Raw genomic sequence first — 17,927 nt, 5'->3', positions numbered from 1 at the left:
ATGTCACTACAGGGCCTCTTTACTGCATTCTGCTATATGTCACTACAGGGCCTCTTTACTGCATTCTGCTATATGTCACTACAGGGCCTCTTCACTGCATTCTGCTATATGTCACTACAGGGCCTCTTTACTGCATTCTGCTATATGTCACTACAGGGCCTCTTCACTGCGTTCTGCTATATGTCACTGCAGGGCCTCTTCACTGCATTCTGCTATATGTTACCACTGGGCCTCTTCACTGCATTCTGCTATATGTCACTACAGGGCCTCTTTACTGCATTCTACTGTATGTCACTACAGGGCCTCTTTACTGCATTCTGCTATATGTCACCACAGGGCCTCTTCACTGCATTCTGCTATATGTCACTGCAGGGCCTCTTCACTGCATTCTGCTATATGTCACTGCAGGGCCTCTTGCTATCCTTGTAATTTGCTTGTGTGATTCTATCCACACTTTTGGTGGTAGAATAACAATGTATAATATTACAGAATCGCATTTTATTATTCACAGTTCACTCTTCTGCTCAATATAGGCTGGTTTCCTTTACATCACAGGAGGCTGATTTCTGGGACTCTTGTATGAAGCAATGCTTGGCATTTGTGAAGTGATGATGTTACAGTAGCAGGATATCTAGAATTAGATGCTGTTAGACTCTGTTGTCTCATTTAATTTACCATCACAGGGATATCCTTTAGTTGTGATTTATCAGCGGAATCATTTGTCATCTGCAACGCATTTGCTAATTCTGTTACAGGGGTGCAGGTATACCTTGTGTGGTAAGGTGGGGAGGGGGGATCGGGCTGGCTGTGCAAGAGGAGCTTACAATCTAACTTCTGCCGCACTTGGCTACCTAATTATTTGATCTTGATGTCCCTGACTGTAATACTTATTGTAAGGCACCTGGTTACTGAATTATTGCATCTGGAGGTGTGTAACTACTTAATAAAAACTACTAATTAAAAATTTTATTGGGCGCAGTGACTACTTGATTAATTATCCAGAGGCATGTGAGTACTTGGTGGTGGTGGGGGGGCGCAATCTCAGTGTTTGCCATGGGCGCTATATTGCCTAGATACGCCTCTGCACTGTCCAAAAGTAAGCATTGTCCCACGGGGGTCTCGCTGCAGCCCTCCGAACAGCCGGCGACAGACCTGACTGTAATTTCAATATTTACCTTTGCTGGCTCCAGCGGGAGCGCTGTGGCTGCTCTCGGCTCCGAACTACACGGAAATACTCGATCTCAGTCGGGTCCGCTCTACTGCGCAGGCGCTGGAAACTTGCGCCTGCGCAGTAGAGCAGACCCGACGGCGATCGGGTATTTCCGCCTACTTCGGAGCCGACAGCCGTCAGAGCGCCTGCGCAGGAGCCAGGAAGGTAAATATTGACGTCATCTTTCTCGGAGGGCTGCAGCGAGACCCCTGAGGGACGGAGGACGGCGTGGGAAGCCTCATTAGGATCCGGAGGCTTCCCCCACCCGAGGTGAGTACCCCCCAGGAGATCTTTTGACGTTACATATCCTCTTTAAAGTTCCGTGGAGAGATATGCAGAAGTTCAGATTGTTACATTCTATTTAGTTATATGTATCTATTGAGAAATGTTACACACTCTTTGGCTGTCCTCCAACTCCTTCTCAGTCAGAGAGATGAGTCACATGCCACACTTAGATACATTTTGTATACATAAATGTATCTATGTCAGCTTGGATGCGTCTGCAGAAATCTCCAGGAACTTTAAAGCACTGTGTAACCCTTCCAATGCTGGTCTAGTAAAAAAAAAATGCTGGTTGCATATAATATACTGTAAATAATGTTTTAGAGCAAAGTTGAAATGCAGGGTTATATTCCGCTTTAATTATACGGTGAGTTCTAAAAATGTGATTAATGACTTCTTCCATGAGTTATTGTTCATGTAGTTGTACATGTCATGTATGGGAGCTATGCAATCAACCTCAAAATATGGCCCCACAGACTTCAATGCAAATTTTTGATTTTTTTTTTGTAATTTTGCAAAAAATAATTAAAAATACAATAAAATAAAATGTGAAAGTGGTTTGGACAGTTTTGCTCATCCCTATTTAAAAACACAACAATTACAAAGAGAAAATCTTTTTTTTTATATATATACTTTATCTGAACTTAAAGGTGAGTAATGTTTGAAAGTGGCGTGATCCAAGATGGTCCCACCACTATTCATACACCACCATTTTGTGACTGCTAGACATAGACAATGCAAAAAACATTATAGACCAGTGATTTGTAATAGAGGTGTGCTTTAATTATCACAGCCACGGAATTGGAGGTCATTTGCCAACTCGCTGAGCTCATCACATATGTCCAGACGTTTCTCCTGACACTCCCTGTCGGATGGCCACCTCTCGATCCAGGTGTCTTTGGTGATCAGGAAGGCGTACCTGCAGAGAGATTTCCATATTAGTTAGGAGCGCCTCTCAACATAAAGCCTGGTAAAGACATGCAGGTTTTGCGGGTGGAAATGATTGTTTGTCATTGGTTGGTGTTTGAACTGATGGCCAAAATAGTCACAAATGATCATTTGGTTCTCTGTATGTTCACAAAGAGCACTGAAGTGCTGTGCTTTTCCACCACTACAATTACCTTCTTTTATCCACTTCCCCTCCTTGGGATGAGTATCTACTGTACGTCCCTGCAAAACATCACTTTACCTTGCAAGGATGTACATACTCATCCCTTGCCGCCGCGCGTGCCCGCTCGCTCCCGTGCTCGTTCTCACCGCCAGACATAGTTGGGAGATGAATGAATTGGAACACAGTTCCCATTCATTACTCTAAGTCCCTGTGTCAACGATCGCCGGCATCAATGAGATGCCTGCGTTCATTGTAACTTCCGAAGTAACACAGCCACCCATTACTTCCTATTTATGCCCTTATAGTACGCTAATAGGAAATAATGCACGAGGACATCTTGTGGCCAAATAGTAAAAATACACCCACATACATTTATTTTAATAAAAGTACCCGCAATTACATTTAAAATTAACTCCTTCCCTCCCACACTCTCCCATAGTACCCAAATAAATGTATGCATAAGAAAAAATGACAATGAAAAAAAATACAGAAATAGTTACCTTAGGGACTGAACTTTTTTTAATATGTATGTGAAGAGGGTATATTATATTACTGTTATTGTTTAAATTATGGGCTTGTAATTAGTGATGGACTCAAAACTGAAAAAACTGAAAAATGCACCTTTATTTCCAAATAAAATATTGGCGCCATACATTGTACTAGGGAAATATTTTAAACATTGCAATTAATGGGACAAATGGGCAAATAAAATGTGTGAGTTTTATCCACTGCAGAATGTTTTATTTTAAAACTATAATGGCCGAAAACTGAGAAATAATGATTTTTCCCATTTTTTTTTCTTATTATTCCTGTTAAAATGCAGTTAGAATAAAATAGTTTTTAGCAAAAAGTTCCACCCAAAGAAAGTCTAATTGGTGGTGAACAAAACAAGATATAGATTGTTTAGTTGTGATAAGTAGTAATAAAGTTATAGGCGAATGAATGGAAAGAGTGCTGACAGGTGAAAATTGCTCTGGTTTTTAAAGAGAACCAGAGATGAAGCACCCTCTTGTATTTTACCTTATAAATCAGTGGGAACATGACAGTAAACACCTAATCTGCTCTTTGTTTCATTGTTCTCTGTTTAATCTGACTGTTATCACCTCTGATAAGAATCCCCGAGTGAGCATGCAGTCTAGCTTTGCTACGGAAAGATTATAGCGGAGTCTGTCTTCTCTGGTGTCTTTTCAAGCCTAAGCCTGCCCCTTGTGGCTCTGCTATAATGACTCAGCTATAATTATTCCCTGCAAAGCCAGACTGAATGCACAGTCCGGGATTCTTATCACAGCTGATAACAGACACTTTTAGCAGTGAAGATGAAACAGAGAGCATGGTAAGTGTTTTCTCTAATGTTCTTACTGATATATATGGTAAAATACACGAGGGTGCTTCGTCTCTGGTTCCCTTTAAGGGGGAAAACCCTTGGAGGTGAAGTGGTTGAAATCTCCAGTGATTTGAATAAACATTGCTGCAGGTATACATGGAATGGAAGTGGTTGAAGGACATCACTTTGAGGGCAGTAAATAAACATTGCATCCAGTTGCCAGGAAGGGTGAGATATGCACGCAAATGGAAAACCAGGAGGTGTTTGTGCATGCTTATATTGTTTCTCTCCCAATTTAGGACACAGGGGGGTTATTTGGATTTTCAGACATCAAAATCCTGTTTCGTTACCTGAAAAATGCTAATCACTGCACAAACGTATCCAAGCATTTTACAAAGCATCTATGTAAACAAGACCTGAAGGAACCAGGCAAGTAGCTAGACTGCCTCCTTGTGGTGTGGGTGCAGCTTTGCTGGCCAGAGTGCTACATTTGTTTGCATTTGAATAGTAATTTCAGTAGATTTGATCATTCATTTGAGTTTGAATACGTGTTTACTTTGTATTTGAATAAAACCCAGTCCACAGCTACCAAGTGAAATAATAGTGTCAGCAAAACACTTCAAACACAGGTTAATAGGCACAGGATGTTGTTACAGGAGTATTTCATGACGCTTTAAAGGCACACATTCTTTTTTGAAAGTGTGATCTCTCTTATGTGTGGTACACACAATGCAATTTCCTATCAGATAGATGGGTCGATAGAGAATTTCCCATAAATCCGATCAGATTTACAATCGTTTTTCTGATCAATTGTCTGATCACTTCTATGCAAATCAATCAGAAAAACGATCGTAAATCAGATCGGACCTGTCAGAAATGATCTTTTCGACCCATCTATCTGACGGGGAATTGCATTGTGTGTACCTGGCTTTACTTACTGATTTGTTTTAAAAGATTGCTTTCTGTGCCACAAAAAGTTTGTTTGTTGTGGTCTACAGTCAATTTAAATGAATGTCTAGAAGTTGTTTCTAAACCTATTACTGTGCTAATAAAGATAATCAGCTTCTCACAGACAGAACCCAGTAATTATTTAAGGTGGATTTTTAACCTTATTATTTTTCAGATAAAGAGAAACTCCGACCAAGAATTGAACTTTATCCCAATCAGTAGCTGATACCCCCTTTTACATGAGAAATCTATTCCTTTTCACAAACAGACCATCAGGGGGCGCTGTATGACTGATATTGTGGTGAAATCCCACCCACAAGAAACTCTGAGGACAGTGGTACTCCTGGCAGTTTCCTGTCTGTGAACCTTGTTGCATTGTGGGAAATAGCTGTTTACATCTGTTTCCAACTGCCAAAACAGCAAGCAGCAGCTACATCACCTGCCAACAGTAAAAATGTCACCACGTAATAAATGTCAGAATGTAAATCAGGGATTTAAAAGATTTTAAAATGGGCAAACACTGACTAAATCATTTATACATATTTATTATAAAAATGAAGCACTTTTTTATTACATTATTTTCACCGGAGTTCCTCTTTAAACTGCCTCTGTCAGGCCTTGATTTATTAATGCTATGGACACACGCTAAAAACCGTCTCGGTTGAGAAACTTGAAAGAAACCACCATGTGTTCAGCAGCCACCCATCGTCTGCTGAAGTTTTAGCTATCCCTGATGAGCAACGAGCACATGGTTCTCTCCACTTCCTTACCCATGGAAAACTGCTTTATCACGTGCCGTTCGGGATATATATAAAAACAGCGCTGACAAATTTGGGCGCAGCATGAAGCCGATAAATGGCATACTGAGGTCCTGAACAAGTCCCGGCGGCGTTAATTACTAGTCCCCCTCCAGGCCGCCATGGATAGTGGGGAAAGATGTCATTCATCTGCCAGCTATTGCTGGCGGCCGAATTGCACTGTTTTTAACCACTTCAGCCTTCAGTCGTTTTCACTTTATGCAGCCGAGCAATGTTCACCTCCCATTCATTAGCCTATAACTTTATCACTACTTATCACAATGAACTGATCTATATCTTGTTTTTTCCGCCGCCAATTAGGCTTTCTTTGGGGGGTACATTTTACTAAGAGCCACTTTACTGTAAATGCATTTTAACAGGAAGAATAAGAAAAAAACGGAAAAAATGCATTATTTCTCAGTTTTCAGTCATTATAGTTTTAAAATAATACATGCCTCCATAATTCAAACTCACGTATTGTATTTGCCCATATGTCCCGGTTATTACACCATTAAAATTATGTCCCTATCACAATGTATGGCGACAATATTTTATTTGGAAATAAAGGTGCATTTTTTCCGTTTTGCATCTATCACTATTTACAAGTTTAGAATAAAAAAAATATAGAAATATTTCATCTTTACATTGATATTTAAAAAGTTTAGACCCTTAGGTAAATATTTACATGTTTTTTTTTATTGTAATCGTTTTTTTTTTTTATATTAAACATTTTATTTGGGTAGTTTTGGAAGGGTGGGAGGTAAACAATGTGTTTATAATGTAAATGTGTGTTAATTTTTATTTTTTTTAAATTTCAGATGTAGTATTACTTTTTGGCCACAAGATGGCGGCCATGAGTTTGTTTACATGACGTCACTCTAAGCGTAGCATACGCTTAGAGGGACGCACGGGAGACGCAACAGCCAGAAAAAGCGGAGCTTCTGAGAGAAGCTGTCGCTTTTTCTGCGGGGGAGGTCTGTGCAGGGCTTGTTAGCTTGAGAAAGAGAGGATGCTCCTCTCGAAACGTCGCACACACTTGCCCTTTGTAATACCTCTGATGCTTTAAAGAAATAAAGAAAGAGCTTGAAATACATTTGAAGACGGTGCTGGGTCTCTTCTCTTGGATTTACTGCTTGCTGTTCCTGGAGACAGAGGGACATCGACCATAAGCACGTCGCACTTTGATGGGTTGGGTGCTGCCTACCACTACCTTTCTACTAGCATGGAGACTAGTGAGGCATCTATACAGCATCAGCTGTGCACAGTCGCCCCCAAGGAATCCAGTCCCGGCCAACAGAAATTTTGAAACTTGAAGGACTTTCGTCCTGCAGTAGACAAGGGACCTGAATCTATTAATTCAGTGAAGCCTGTTGTGGTGTTCTGCCATTTTCTTTATGTACTTCAGGCTGAAGATGTTGTTCCTGTAGAAAGGAGAGCCAATGTGCAGGGCCAGATTTACAACTCCGAAGCCAGTGGGCACAGGCAGAGGATGGACACATCTAGCACTCTAACAAATAGAGTGGTGTGATGTGCTCTGCTTCCTTCCCTCAGATCAGATGTGCCCCATGACCCTCTCCTCCCTTCCTCCCTCGGGTGCAGATGCGCCATGCTGTGCAGTTTTCCTGCTCCTGTCCTCTCCCTACCCCCCCATACAGGATCCAGGCACCGGCAGTCACACACCCTCAGTCCCATTAGCAACCAGGGCCGGATTTGGACTTCCCAGTGCCCTAGGCCCGGTACCACCAACCGCCCCCCCCCACACACACACACACTCAGGGTGCATACACACATCAGACCATAGTCTTTGGAAAATGAAGGATCACAGACCAATTTTACCCCCTTCCATGTAGTATGAGGGCCATACCTACAAAGTCTATTCTATTGAGCTGAACTCCCCATCAGATAGAAATCTTTGCAAGATGCTGCACACAAAGATGCTGTACACATGCAACAGATCAGTATCTGCAAAAGATCTGTTCCTGCAAAAGATCCGTTTCTGCAAAATGCTTTCATAGTCTATGATATCTGCAGATCCTCATACACACCTTGTTTAACAAACATTCATCTGCAGATCAGATCCACCAGGATGGATCTTCAGATCTGCAGATGATTGTCTGATCTGCAGATAATTGTCTGTTAAACAAGGTGTGTATGAGGATCTGCAGATATAGACTATGAATGCATTTTGCAGGAACGGATCTTTTGCAGGAACAGATCTTTTGCAGATACTGATCTTTTGAACGTGTTCAGCATCTTGCAAAGATTTTTATCTGATGGGGAGTTCAGCTCCATAGAATAGACTGTAGGTATGGCTCTCATACTCCATGGAAGGGGGTAAAATTGGTCTGTGATCTTTCATTTTCCAAAGACTGTGGTCTGATGTGTGTATGAGCCTTTAGGAAAATGAAAGATCACAGACCAATTTTACCCCCTTCCATGTAGTATGAGAGCCATACTCTACACAGTCTATTCTATGGAGCTGAACTCCCCATCAGACAGAAATCTTTGCAAGATGCTGCACACAAAGATGCTGTAGACTACACATTCAAAAGATCAGTATCTGCAAAAGATCTGTTCCTGCAAAATGCATTCATAGTCTATGATATCTGCAGATCATCATACACACCTTGTTTAACAGACATTCATCTGCAGATCCGATCCACCAGGATGGATTTTCAGATCTGCAGATGATTGTCTGATCTGCAGATGAATGTCTGTTAAACAAGGTGTGTATGATGATCTGCAGATCTCATAGACTATCATTGCAATTTGCAGGAACAGATCTTTGGCAGGAACAGATCTTTTGCAGATACTTAGGGATGGGACGAATCCACAATTTCTTCGAATCCGAATACGAATCCGAATCTAAAAAGGTTCTCGAATATCTCGAACCTTTCGAATCCCGAATCTAACGAATCCTGCGATCCGTGGAATAGTTGCCCACAGTATAGGTAGCTAGGCATAGGTTCCTTCAGTATAGCTAGCTAGGCATAGGTGCCTTCAGTATAGCTAGCTAGGCATAGGTGCCTTCAGTATAGCTAGCTAGGCATAGGTGCCTTCAGTATAGCTAGCTAGGCATAGGTGCCTTCAGTATAGCTAGTTAGGTATAGGTGCCTTCAGTATAGCTAGTTAGGTATAGGTGCCTTTAATAAAGCTAGCAAAGCATAGGGGCCTTTAGTATAGCTAGCAAGATATAGGGGCCTTCTGTAAAGTTAGTTAGGTATAGGGGCCCTCAGTATAGCTAGTTAGGTATAGGGGCCCTCAGTATGGCTAGTTAGGTATAGGGGCATTCAGTACAGCTAGGTATAGGGGCATTCAGTACAGCTAGGTATAGGGGCATTCAGTATAGCTAGGTATAGGGGCATTCAGTATAGCTAGGTATAGGGGCATTCAGTATAGCTAGGTATAGGGGCATTCAGTATAGCTAGGTATAGGGGCATTCAGTATAGCTAGGTATAGGGGCATTCAGTATAGTTAGTTAGGTATAGGGGCATTCGGTATAGCTAGTTAGGTATAGGGGCATTCAGTATAGCTAGTTAGGTAAAAGGGCATTCAGTATAGCTAGGTATAAGGGGATTCAGTATAACTAGTTTGGTATAGGGGCCCTCAGTATAGCTAGTTATGTATAGGGGCATTCAGTGTAGCTAGTTAGGTATAGGGACCCTCAGTATAGCTAGTTAGGTATAGGGGTATTCAGTATAGCTAGTTAGGTATAGGGGCCCTCAGTATAGCTAGTTAGGTATAGGGGCATTCAGTGTAGCTAGTTTGGTATAGGGGCCCTCAGTATAGCTAGTTTGGTATAGGGGCCCTCAGTATAGCTAGTTAGGTATAGGGGTATTCAGTATAGCTGGTTAGGTATAGGGACCCTCAGTATAGCTAGTTAGTTATAGGGGCATTCAGTGTAGCTAGTTAGGTATAGGGGCCCTCAGTATAGCTAGTTAGTTATAGGCGCATTCAGTGTAGCTAGTTAGGTATAGGCGCCTTGAGTATAGCTAGCCAGGGTTCCCCTCCCTTTGTGCGCCTCCTCTGCTCACCCCCCCACATAGAAAAAAATAGCTCACCTAACAAGGGGATCCAGCGCCGAATCCCACTGCATCCCCGCGCAACCGCCGATCCCCCGCTCGTCCTCTTCAGACCCCCCCGCTCGTCCTCTTCCGACCCCCCCGCGCCTCCTCCGCTCGCCCCTTGTATAGATGTGATCATTGGCTCACCTAACACCTGCCCTGGATTCCCTACCTGCCGCCAGCACAGAGCCGCAGACCTCTTGCTTCCTCCTCTGTTCCCCCTAGTGATCGGCATTTGCATACGCGTCATCACTGAAGCGCCGGGCGGTTACTAGAGGGAACAGAGGAGGAAACAAGAGGTCTGCGGGTCTGCGGCTCTGCGCTGGCGGCAGGTAGGGAATCCAGGGCAGGTTTTAGGTGAGCCAATGCTCACATCTATGCAAGGGGCAAGCGGAGGAGGCGCGGGGGGGTCGGAAGAGGACGAGCGGGGGATCGGCGGTTGCGCGCGGGGATGCAGCGGGATTCGGCGGATTCGTTAAGGGGGAAATGGCGTCGGGATTCGAATCCACGAATCTCGAATATTTCTCAATATTCGAGGGATTCGTGGATTCGCCGTCCCACCCCTACAGATACTGATCTTTTGTGTCTGTACAGCATCTGTGTGTGCAGCATCTTGCAAAGATTTCTGTCTGATGGGGAGTTCAGCTCCATAGAAAAGACTGTGAAGGTATGGCTCTCATAGTACATGAAGGGTGGTAAGATTGGACTGTGATCTTTCTTTTTCCAAAGACTATAGTCTGATGTGTGTATGAGCCTTAACGATCACTTGTTTGCAGGATACCTATGAATGTTTTCTCTCTGAAAAATGATGAATAATTGTTTTTCCTGTTAGAGCAGTGAGTCCCTAATGCCTGGTACGCACCAGATAGATGGGTTGAATCGATTTTCCGATCACTTATACAAAGTCGATTAGAAAAATGATCAGAAATCAGATTAGACCTGTAAGAAATAATCAATTTGAACCCATCTATGGCCTAGTGCACACCAAAAACCGCTAGCAGATCCGCAAAATGCTAGCAGATTTTGAAACGCTTTTTCTTATTTTTCTGCAGCGTTTCAGCTAGCGTTTTGCGGTTTTGTGTAGCGGTTTTGGTATAGTAGATTTCATGTATTGTTACAGTAAAGCTGTTACTGAACAGCTACTGTAACAAAAAACGCCTGGCAAACCGCTCTGAAGTGCCGTTTTTCAGAGCGGTTTGCGGTTTTCCTATACTTAACATTGAGGCAGAAACACATCCGCAATCCAAAATCTGCAGCAGCCCGGGAGTATGCGTTTCTGCAAAACGCCTCCCGCTCTGGTGTGCACCACCCCATTGAAATACATTACCCTAGCGGATCCGCACCCGCAAGCAGATCGCAAACAGCAGCGGAAACGCTCCGGTGTGCACTAGGCCTATCTGATGGCAAATTGCATGGTGTGTACCGGGCATGAAGTAGCAGAGCGGCATTCATCTCCCTCTCTGCTCTTCTGTAATCACAGATCTGTTGCATTTATTTTATAGTATTTATTGTACTGATTCTTTCACAGGTGTTTTTTTACTTTTTGCCAACACGGTACAAACATATATTTTTTTAAATTTTTAGTATATGTTATTACTTTTGGTATACAAAACAGAATGTAACAATACAAAAGTATACAACAGTACATTTGCAATTATAATTATAGAGAAGTTGTCTATCTCATACTACTGCAGACTACTGCTGCCTTTAAAATGAGCCAGCAAGGGGTTAAGATTTAGCTTAGAAGGGGCTGTCATAAATCTCTCTAAGGAAAAAAAACCCTTATCTATCTGTTTAAGATTTACAATCCAGGGGGAGAGAGGAGAAGGAATGGCTCAAGTCATTAACAGAGTCTGACCAGCAATACATTGTTTAGCCCAGCTTGAGTTGTAAAGTGGAAATAATTCTGTTAAAATGTTTACTTTTACTGGATCAGAAATTGTCTACATTGTGATCCATGTTTCTCTCACCCCTGGCAATAAACTGAAGCTTGTATGTTCAGAAGATAGCACTGTCTCATCGCACACCACGAAGTAAGGAAAATACACGGAGCTCTGGAATTCTGACTGTGTGCAGCAAAGCCGGGGCGCTTTCAGAGCAGGAGAAATGATTTATTTTGACATGCAGCCTCTTATCTCTCTCAGGTCCTGCCGCCCTTTTATCCTTCTGATTTTTTTCCCGCCCTAGGCCGTGACCTTTGTGGCCTTTGCAGAAATCCGGCCCTGTTAGCAACAGCTGTGCTCTTCATTACAGTGATGGCATTCTTCTGTGTGGTAAGGGTCCTCACTTGATGAGGAAGTGAGGAGTAGGCACGGGGACATCTGAACCGACAGAGTGGAGCTCAGCAGCTGTCACCAGTGGGACATTTGGGGAGGCGGGCATCCCCTACCCCATTAGGTGCCTGTAAGCACGAGCCCCATAGTGCATTGTGGGAAATCTGGCCCTGCCAATAGTGATGAACGAAGTTCGCAAACCCGTTTACAAATTTTCCGCAAACGTCCACGAATTGGCAGTTCGCGGCAGGTTCAATAGACTTTAATGGGCAGACGAACTTCAAAAGTTTCAGGGCATCTCTGCATCCACAATTACTTTAAAAAAAGGTGTAAAAAGTGTACCAAAACCTGGACAGTGGCATGGCGGAGGAGGATCAACTGCGAAATAGTCACCAAAAATATGTATTTTGGCCAAACACTTTAATGGTTATTGGCTGCAGACTTTAGCGGTTAATAGCAAAGCCCCTTGCATGCTAGAAACACTATTTGCAGGGTATGCCAAGGAGGACGGTGGTAACAGGAAGAACATTTTTTTTTAAAAGACCTTGTAGTTTTTGAGAAAATCAATGTTAAAGTTAGAGGAAAAAAAGTCTATATTTAAATGTGGTAAAATGATAGAAAATGATAGAAAATGTATTGGCATATACCGTATTTTTCAGAATACAAGAGGCTCCAGATTATAAGACGCACCTAGGTTTAGAGGGCAAAAATCAGGGAAAAAATATACTAAACCTGGTACGTCTTTAGTAGAGAAGGCTCGAACCTCCGATTTTAGGTTTGCGAACCTCAAACGAGAACTTCCGCAAAAGTTCGGGTTCGCGCGAACTTTGCGAACCGCAATAGATGTCAATGTGCAGGCGAACTTTGAAAACTACAAACATTTATGCTGGCCACAAAAGTGATGGAAAAGACGTTTCAAGGGGTCTAACACCTGGAGGGGGGCATGGATGAGTGGGATACATGCCAAACGTCCCGGAGAAAAATCTGCATTTGACACACAGCAGAGTTTTAAGGGCAGAAATCACATTGCATGCTAATTTGCAGGCATAAAGTGCTTTAAAACATCTTGCATGTGTATGCATCAATCAGGTAGTGTAATTAGTGTACTGCTTCACACTGACAGACCAAACTCAGTGTATAACGCACCGCACCATGGCGAGAGTGCAGGCCTTGGCAGTTTTCAAGCCCATATGGTCGCCGGGCTGAGGTAGCTCAATGACTGAACAACAGTTACTGTCCAGCTGATTGAATTTGGTCTGTCCACAATGAAGCAATGACCTTATTATCTTGGGTGTGCCCCCCCCCCCCCGACACACTCATATAGCTTGAAGCATCATTGCTTCATTGTGATATGCAAGCCCCTTCACAGCAGCAAGGTAACTATCACGAAGGGGAATTGACACATGTACATGCCTTTTGTTTTGTTGTTGCAGCCGCAGTGCAGCCAGAAACATTAGGCAGGCATGTACATGCACCAGAAAAAGTAGTATAGAATTAAAAATTCAGGAATCCACCTGGCATCCTGGACCCTGTTGGTGGTGGCGGAGAAGGCAGTCAAGAAGCCTGCAGGCAGAGATGCTGTGTGTGGGGACTGACAGTAGCCCTCCGCGATCCATGCCTCATTCATTTTGATAAAGGTGAGGTACTGAACACTTTTTTGACCTAGGTGACTTCTCTTCTCAGTGACAATGCCTCCAGCTGCGCTGAAGGTCCCTTCTGACAGGACACTTGAGGCAGGGCAAGACAGAAGTTGGATGGCAAATTGTGACAGCTCTGCCCACAGGTCAAGCCTGCGCACCCAGTAGTCCAGGGGTTCAACGCTGTTGTCTACATCCGCAGTTAAGGCCAGGTAGTCGGCTACATGCCGGTCGAGGCGTTGGTGGAGGGTGGATCCGGAAGGGCTAAGGCGAGGCGTTGGACTAAAGAATGTCCGCATGTCCGACATCACCATGAGATCGCTAGAGCGTCCTATCCTTGCCTGCGTGGATATGGGAGAAGGATTACTGGCAGTGGCACCTTTATTCCATTGTGCTGTGGCATCACCCTTAAACGCACTGTAAAGCATACTTGCCGGCTTATTGTGCAAGTGCTGCATCCTTTCTGCCTTCTGGTGAGTTGGTAACATCTCCGCCACTTTGTGATTATACCGAGGGTCTAGTAGTGTTGCCACCCAGTACAGGTCATTCCCCTTGAGTTTTTATATATGGGGGTCCCTCAACAGGCCGGACAGCATGAAAGACGCCATCTGCACAAATTTGGATGCAGACGTACTATCCATCTCCTCTTGCTCTTCCTCAGTGGCATCAGGTAAGTTCTCCTCCTACCCCCAGCCACGAACAATACCACGGGAAAGTTGAGCAGCACAAGCCCTGTGATGCCTGCTGCGGTTGTTCTTCCGCCTCCTCCTCCTCAAAAAAAACCCACCTTCCTCATCTGACTCCTCTTCCCCACACGACTCTTCCTCCTCCCCCCTCCTCTGTGCTGCCACAAGTGTTGAGGAAACATCTGGTTCTGACGAGAATTGATCCCACAACTCTTCCTCCTGTTCCTGTTCATGCACCTCCACAGCTTGATCCACCACTCTATGCACGGCACGCTCCAGGAAGAAAGCATATGGGATCAAGTCTCTGATGACGCCATCACTGCGACTCACCATGTTTGTCACCTCCTCAAACGGCCGCATGAGCCTGCAGGCATTTCGCATCAGTGTCCAGTACTTCGGCCAGAACAACCCCATCTCCCCAGAGCATGTCCTTTTACTGTAGTTGTAGAGATACTGGTTGACGGCTTTCTCCTGTTGTAGCAGGCGGTTAAACATCAGGAGTGTTGAATTCCAGCGAGTCGGGCTATCGCAAATCAAGCGCCTCACCGGCAAGTTGTTTCTCCGCTGAATATTGGCCAAGCGTGCCATGGCCGTGTAGGACCGCCTGAAATGCCCACACACCTTCCTGGACTGCTTCAGGACATCCTGTGAGCCTGGGTACTTACACACAAATATCTAAATTATTTGATTCAGCACATGTGCCATGCAGGGTACATGTGTCAACTTTCCCAAATTTAAAGCCGAAATGAGATTGCTGCCATTGTCACACACCACGTTGCCGATCTCCAGTTGGTGCGGGGTCAGCCTCTGATCCACCTGTTTGTTCAGAGTAGCCAGGAGAGCTGCTCCAGTGTGACTCTCCGCTTTGAGGCAAGACATGTCTAAGATGGGGTGACACCGTCGTACCTGGCATGCAGCATAGGCCATGGGGAGCTGGGGCTGTGTAGCTGGAGAGGAGATCACAGCACCAGTAGATTAGCACTGCCACTCAGCCAAGGAGGAGGAGGCCAACAACGAAGAGGATGTAGCAGGAGGAGTAGGAAGAGAAGGAGAGGAGTTGGTAGCAGGCCGGCCTGCAAGCCGTGGAGGTGTCACAACTAGGTCCGCTACACAGCCACGTACTCCCTGCTTGCCAGCCATCACCAGGTTGACCAAATGGGCTGTGTAAGTAATGTACCTGCCCTGACCGTGCTTTGCAGACCAGGCATCCGTGGTCAGATGGACCCTTGACCCAATGCTGTGTGCCAGAGATGACACCACTTGCCCTTTAACTTACAGTTTGGGTATCACCTTTTTTGAGAAATAATTGTGGCCTGGTATCTTCCACTGCGGTGTCCCAATCGCCACAAATTTCACAGTTTCACCAAGCCAGCTGTCAGACGCCGGGCAAGGGGGTGACTGGCAGACATTGGCTTCTTCCGCTCAAAGATTTCCCTCACGGGCACCTCGCTGCTGCTGTGGGCAGAGGAGCAGGAACCGCTCAAGGTGAAAGGCGGAGTGGAGGAGGGTGGCTGTGAAGGTGCAAGGGAGAAAGCGGCTGAAGATAATGCACCTGAAGGAGGAAGAGGAGAAGGAGGGTGGCTTTGCTTTTAAGTGCTGCTTTTCCTCAGGTGGTCTTCCCATTGCAGTTTATGCTTTCTTGTCATGTGCCTTTGTAAGGCAATTGTCCCTACGCAGTGTTGGCCTTTCCACGGCTCAATTTTTGGTGGCAGAGAGTACAGATGGCATTGCTCTCATCTGAGGCAGACACACAAAAAAATTTCCACACTGCTGAGCCCTGGGGTGATGGCACTATGGTTGCGTCAGCAGCTGACGTTGAAGGGCATGTTGGCTGTCTGTCCATAGGTGGCGATGCATGGCGCCGGACACTGCCACGAGCTGTTTCTGACGACGAGCTCCCCCTGCTTCTTTCAGCAACTCATCTCCTCCTACTCCTCTCTGACTCCCCCGCTGAACTGTCCCCCTGTTTATCTCCTCTATTGGGAACCCACATGACATCCATGCCAGTATCATCATCATCTCCATCATCATAATCATCCTCCACAGCTTCGAATGTATCAGACACCTCATAAACTGCACCAACAGCAGGTACTTCATCCTCCTCCTCCTCCTCACACCTTACGTCCACAGTGCACCTAACGCAGACATATGAGGTGGTGTAACTTGCTTAGCGCCTTCATCTTGTTGTAACAATAATGGCTTTGAATCAGTTAATTCCCCACCAAATAACTCCTGCGAAGTGTCAAATGTAGCAGATGTGGTGCTTGTAGTAGCGTTGGTGGCTGCGGAAGATGAGGTGTTCTGTGTTAAATAGTCAACTACGTCCTGACAATCTTAGGAGTTGATGGCACATGCCTTCTTCTGAGCACTGCACTTTGGTCCAGGGCCGCACAAAATCACGTCAGCACGACCTCGAACAGACCGGCCGGGTGGCCTGCCTCTGGCTGTTGTTTTGTCCATATCGGGGGGATGAAGTGATAGGTATGCACTGACTTGACTAATACAATGTGCAATCACACAGGTGCAGTGAAAGATATGCAGTGACTAGTATTACAATACAATGTGCAGCTGTCACACAGGTGCAGTTAACAGGTATGCACCGCCTGGTATATAAAACAGCGGGCGGTCACACAGGTGCAGTGAACATGTATGCAGTAACTGGTATTACAAATGTGCAGCTGTCACACACACAGGTACCGTGAACAGGTATGCAGGGACTGGTATATAATATAACACTGCGTGCTGTCACGCAGGTGCACTGAACAGGTATGCAGTGACTGGTATCAACACAATGTGCAGCTGTCACACACACAGGTACTATGTACAGGTATGCAGTGACTGGTATTACAAATATGCAGTGAAAAGGTAGGCACTGAATGTGCTGGGCCTTGCACAGTATAGCAATTAGCAAGGGCCAGCTGCAACTGACAGGGCTGTATATGCAAGTGTCAGTGGGCCACACACACACAAAAAAACACATCAAAAGAACATTAGCTTTCAAAAGAGCTGTTTTGGGGTGCTTCTTAGCAATAAGTATCAGCAAGGAGCAAGCCTAACAAAGGCCTAACTAACCTTTCCCTAATCTGCGCAGCAACCTCTCTCCCTTCTCTCATTACCTACGCAGCACACAGAGTGAGGAAATAGACGACACTGCTGCTTTTTATTAGGGGGTGGGGGGCTCCAGGAGGGAGTGTAGCCTGATTGGCTGCCCTGTGTCTGCTGACTGTGATGTAGAGGGTCAAAGTTTAGCCTAATGATGTAGTATAGGGGGCGGGTCGAACTTGCATAAAGTTCGTGGTTCACCGCGAACGCGAACCACCAATGTTCGCGCAAATCGGTTTGCATGCGAACTGTTCGGGCCATCTCTAGTCTTTAGTGCAGAGACGTCTTATAGATCTTTTCCCCCAAGCAGCTGGATACAGTTCACAGATCAATTCAGTGAATGTGCTCATATATGAAAGCAGATTAGAGCATAATAGATTGAAGCAGATGAGGGCATAATATGCAGAATTAACATGAGGCAAGGACTAAGGTACAGCCAAGCATAGCTGAGAGCAAGTCAGCACAGGAGAGGTGAGAGTATTATGTGAGTGCA

General features: G+C 44.9%; 1 protein-coding gene across 1 annotated transcript in view; it reads right to left on the bottom strand.

Annotated features, from left to right (window-relative positions):
* Positions 1 to 2,253: 2,253 nt before the first annotated feature.
* LOC137562610 (complement C3-like) overlaps positions 2,254 to 17,927 on the bottom strand; it is a 340,327-nt gene continuing 324,653 nt past the window's right edge. Inside the window, exon 41 of the mRNA XM_068274113.1 lies at positions 2,254 to 2,411. Within this exon, the coding sequence (XP_068130214.1) occupies positions 2,273 to 2,411 (139 nt within the window). The 3' untranslated portion in view covers positions 2,254 to 2,272. The remainder of the gene's footprint in view (positions 2,412 to 17,927) is intronic.

The sequence above is a fragment of the Hyperolius riggenbachi genome, chromosome 3 (genome assembly GCF_040937935.1).
Source record: "Hyperolius riggenbachi isolate aHypRig1 chromosome 3, aHypRig1.pri, whole genome shotgun sequence".
In the NCBI taxonomy this organism is placed as follows: Eukaryota; Metazoa; Chordata; class Amphibia; order Anura; family Hyperoliidae; genus Hyperolius; species Hyperolius riggenbachi.
Note: the sequence above shows the minus strand (reverse complement) of the source record. Positions and strands in the feature narration are given on the sequence as shown.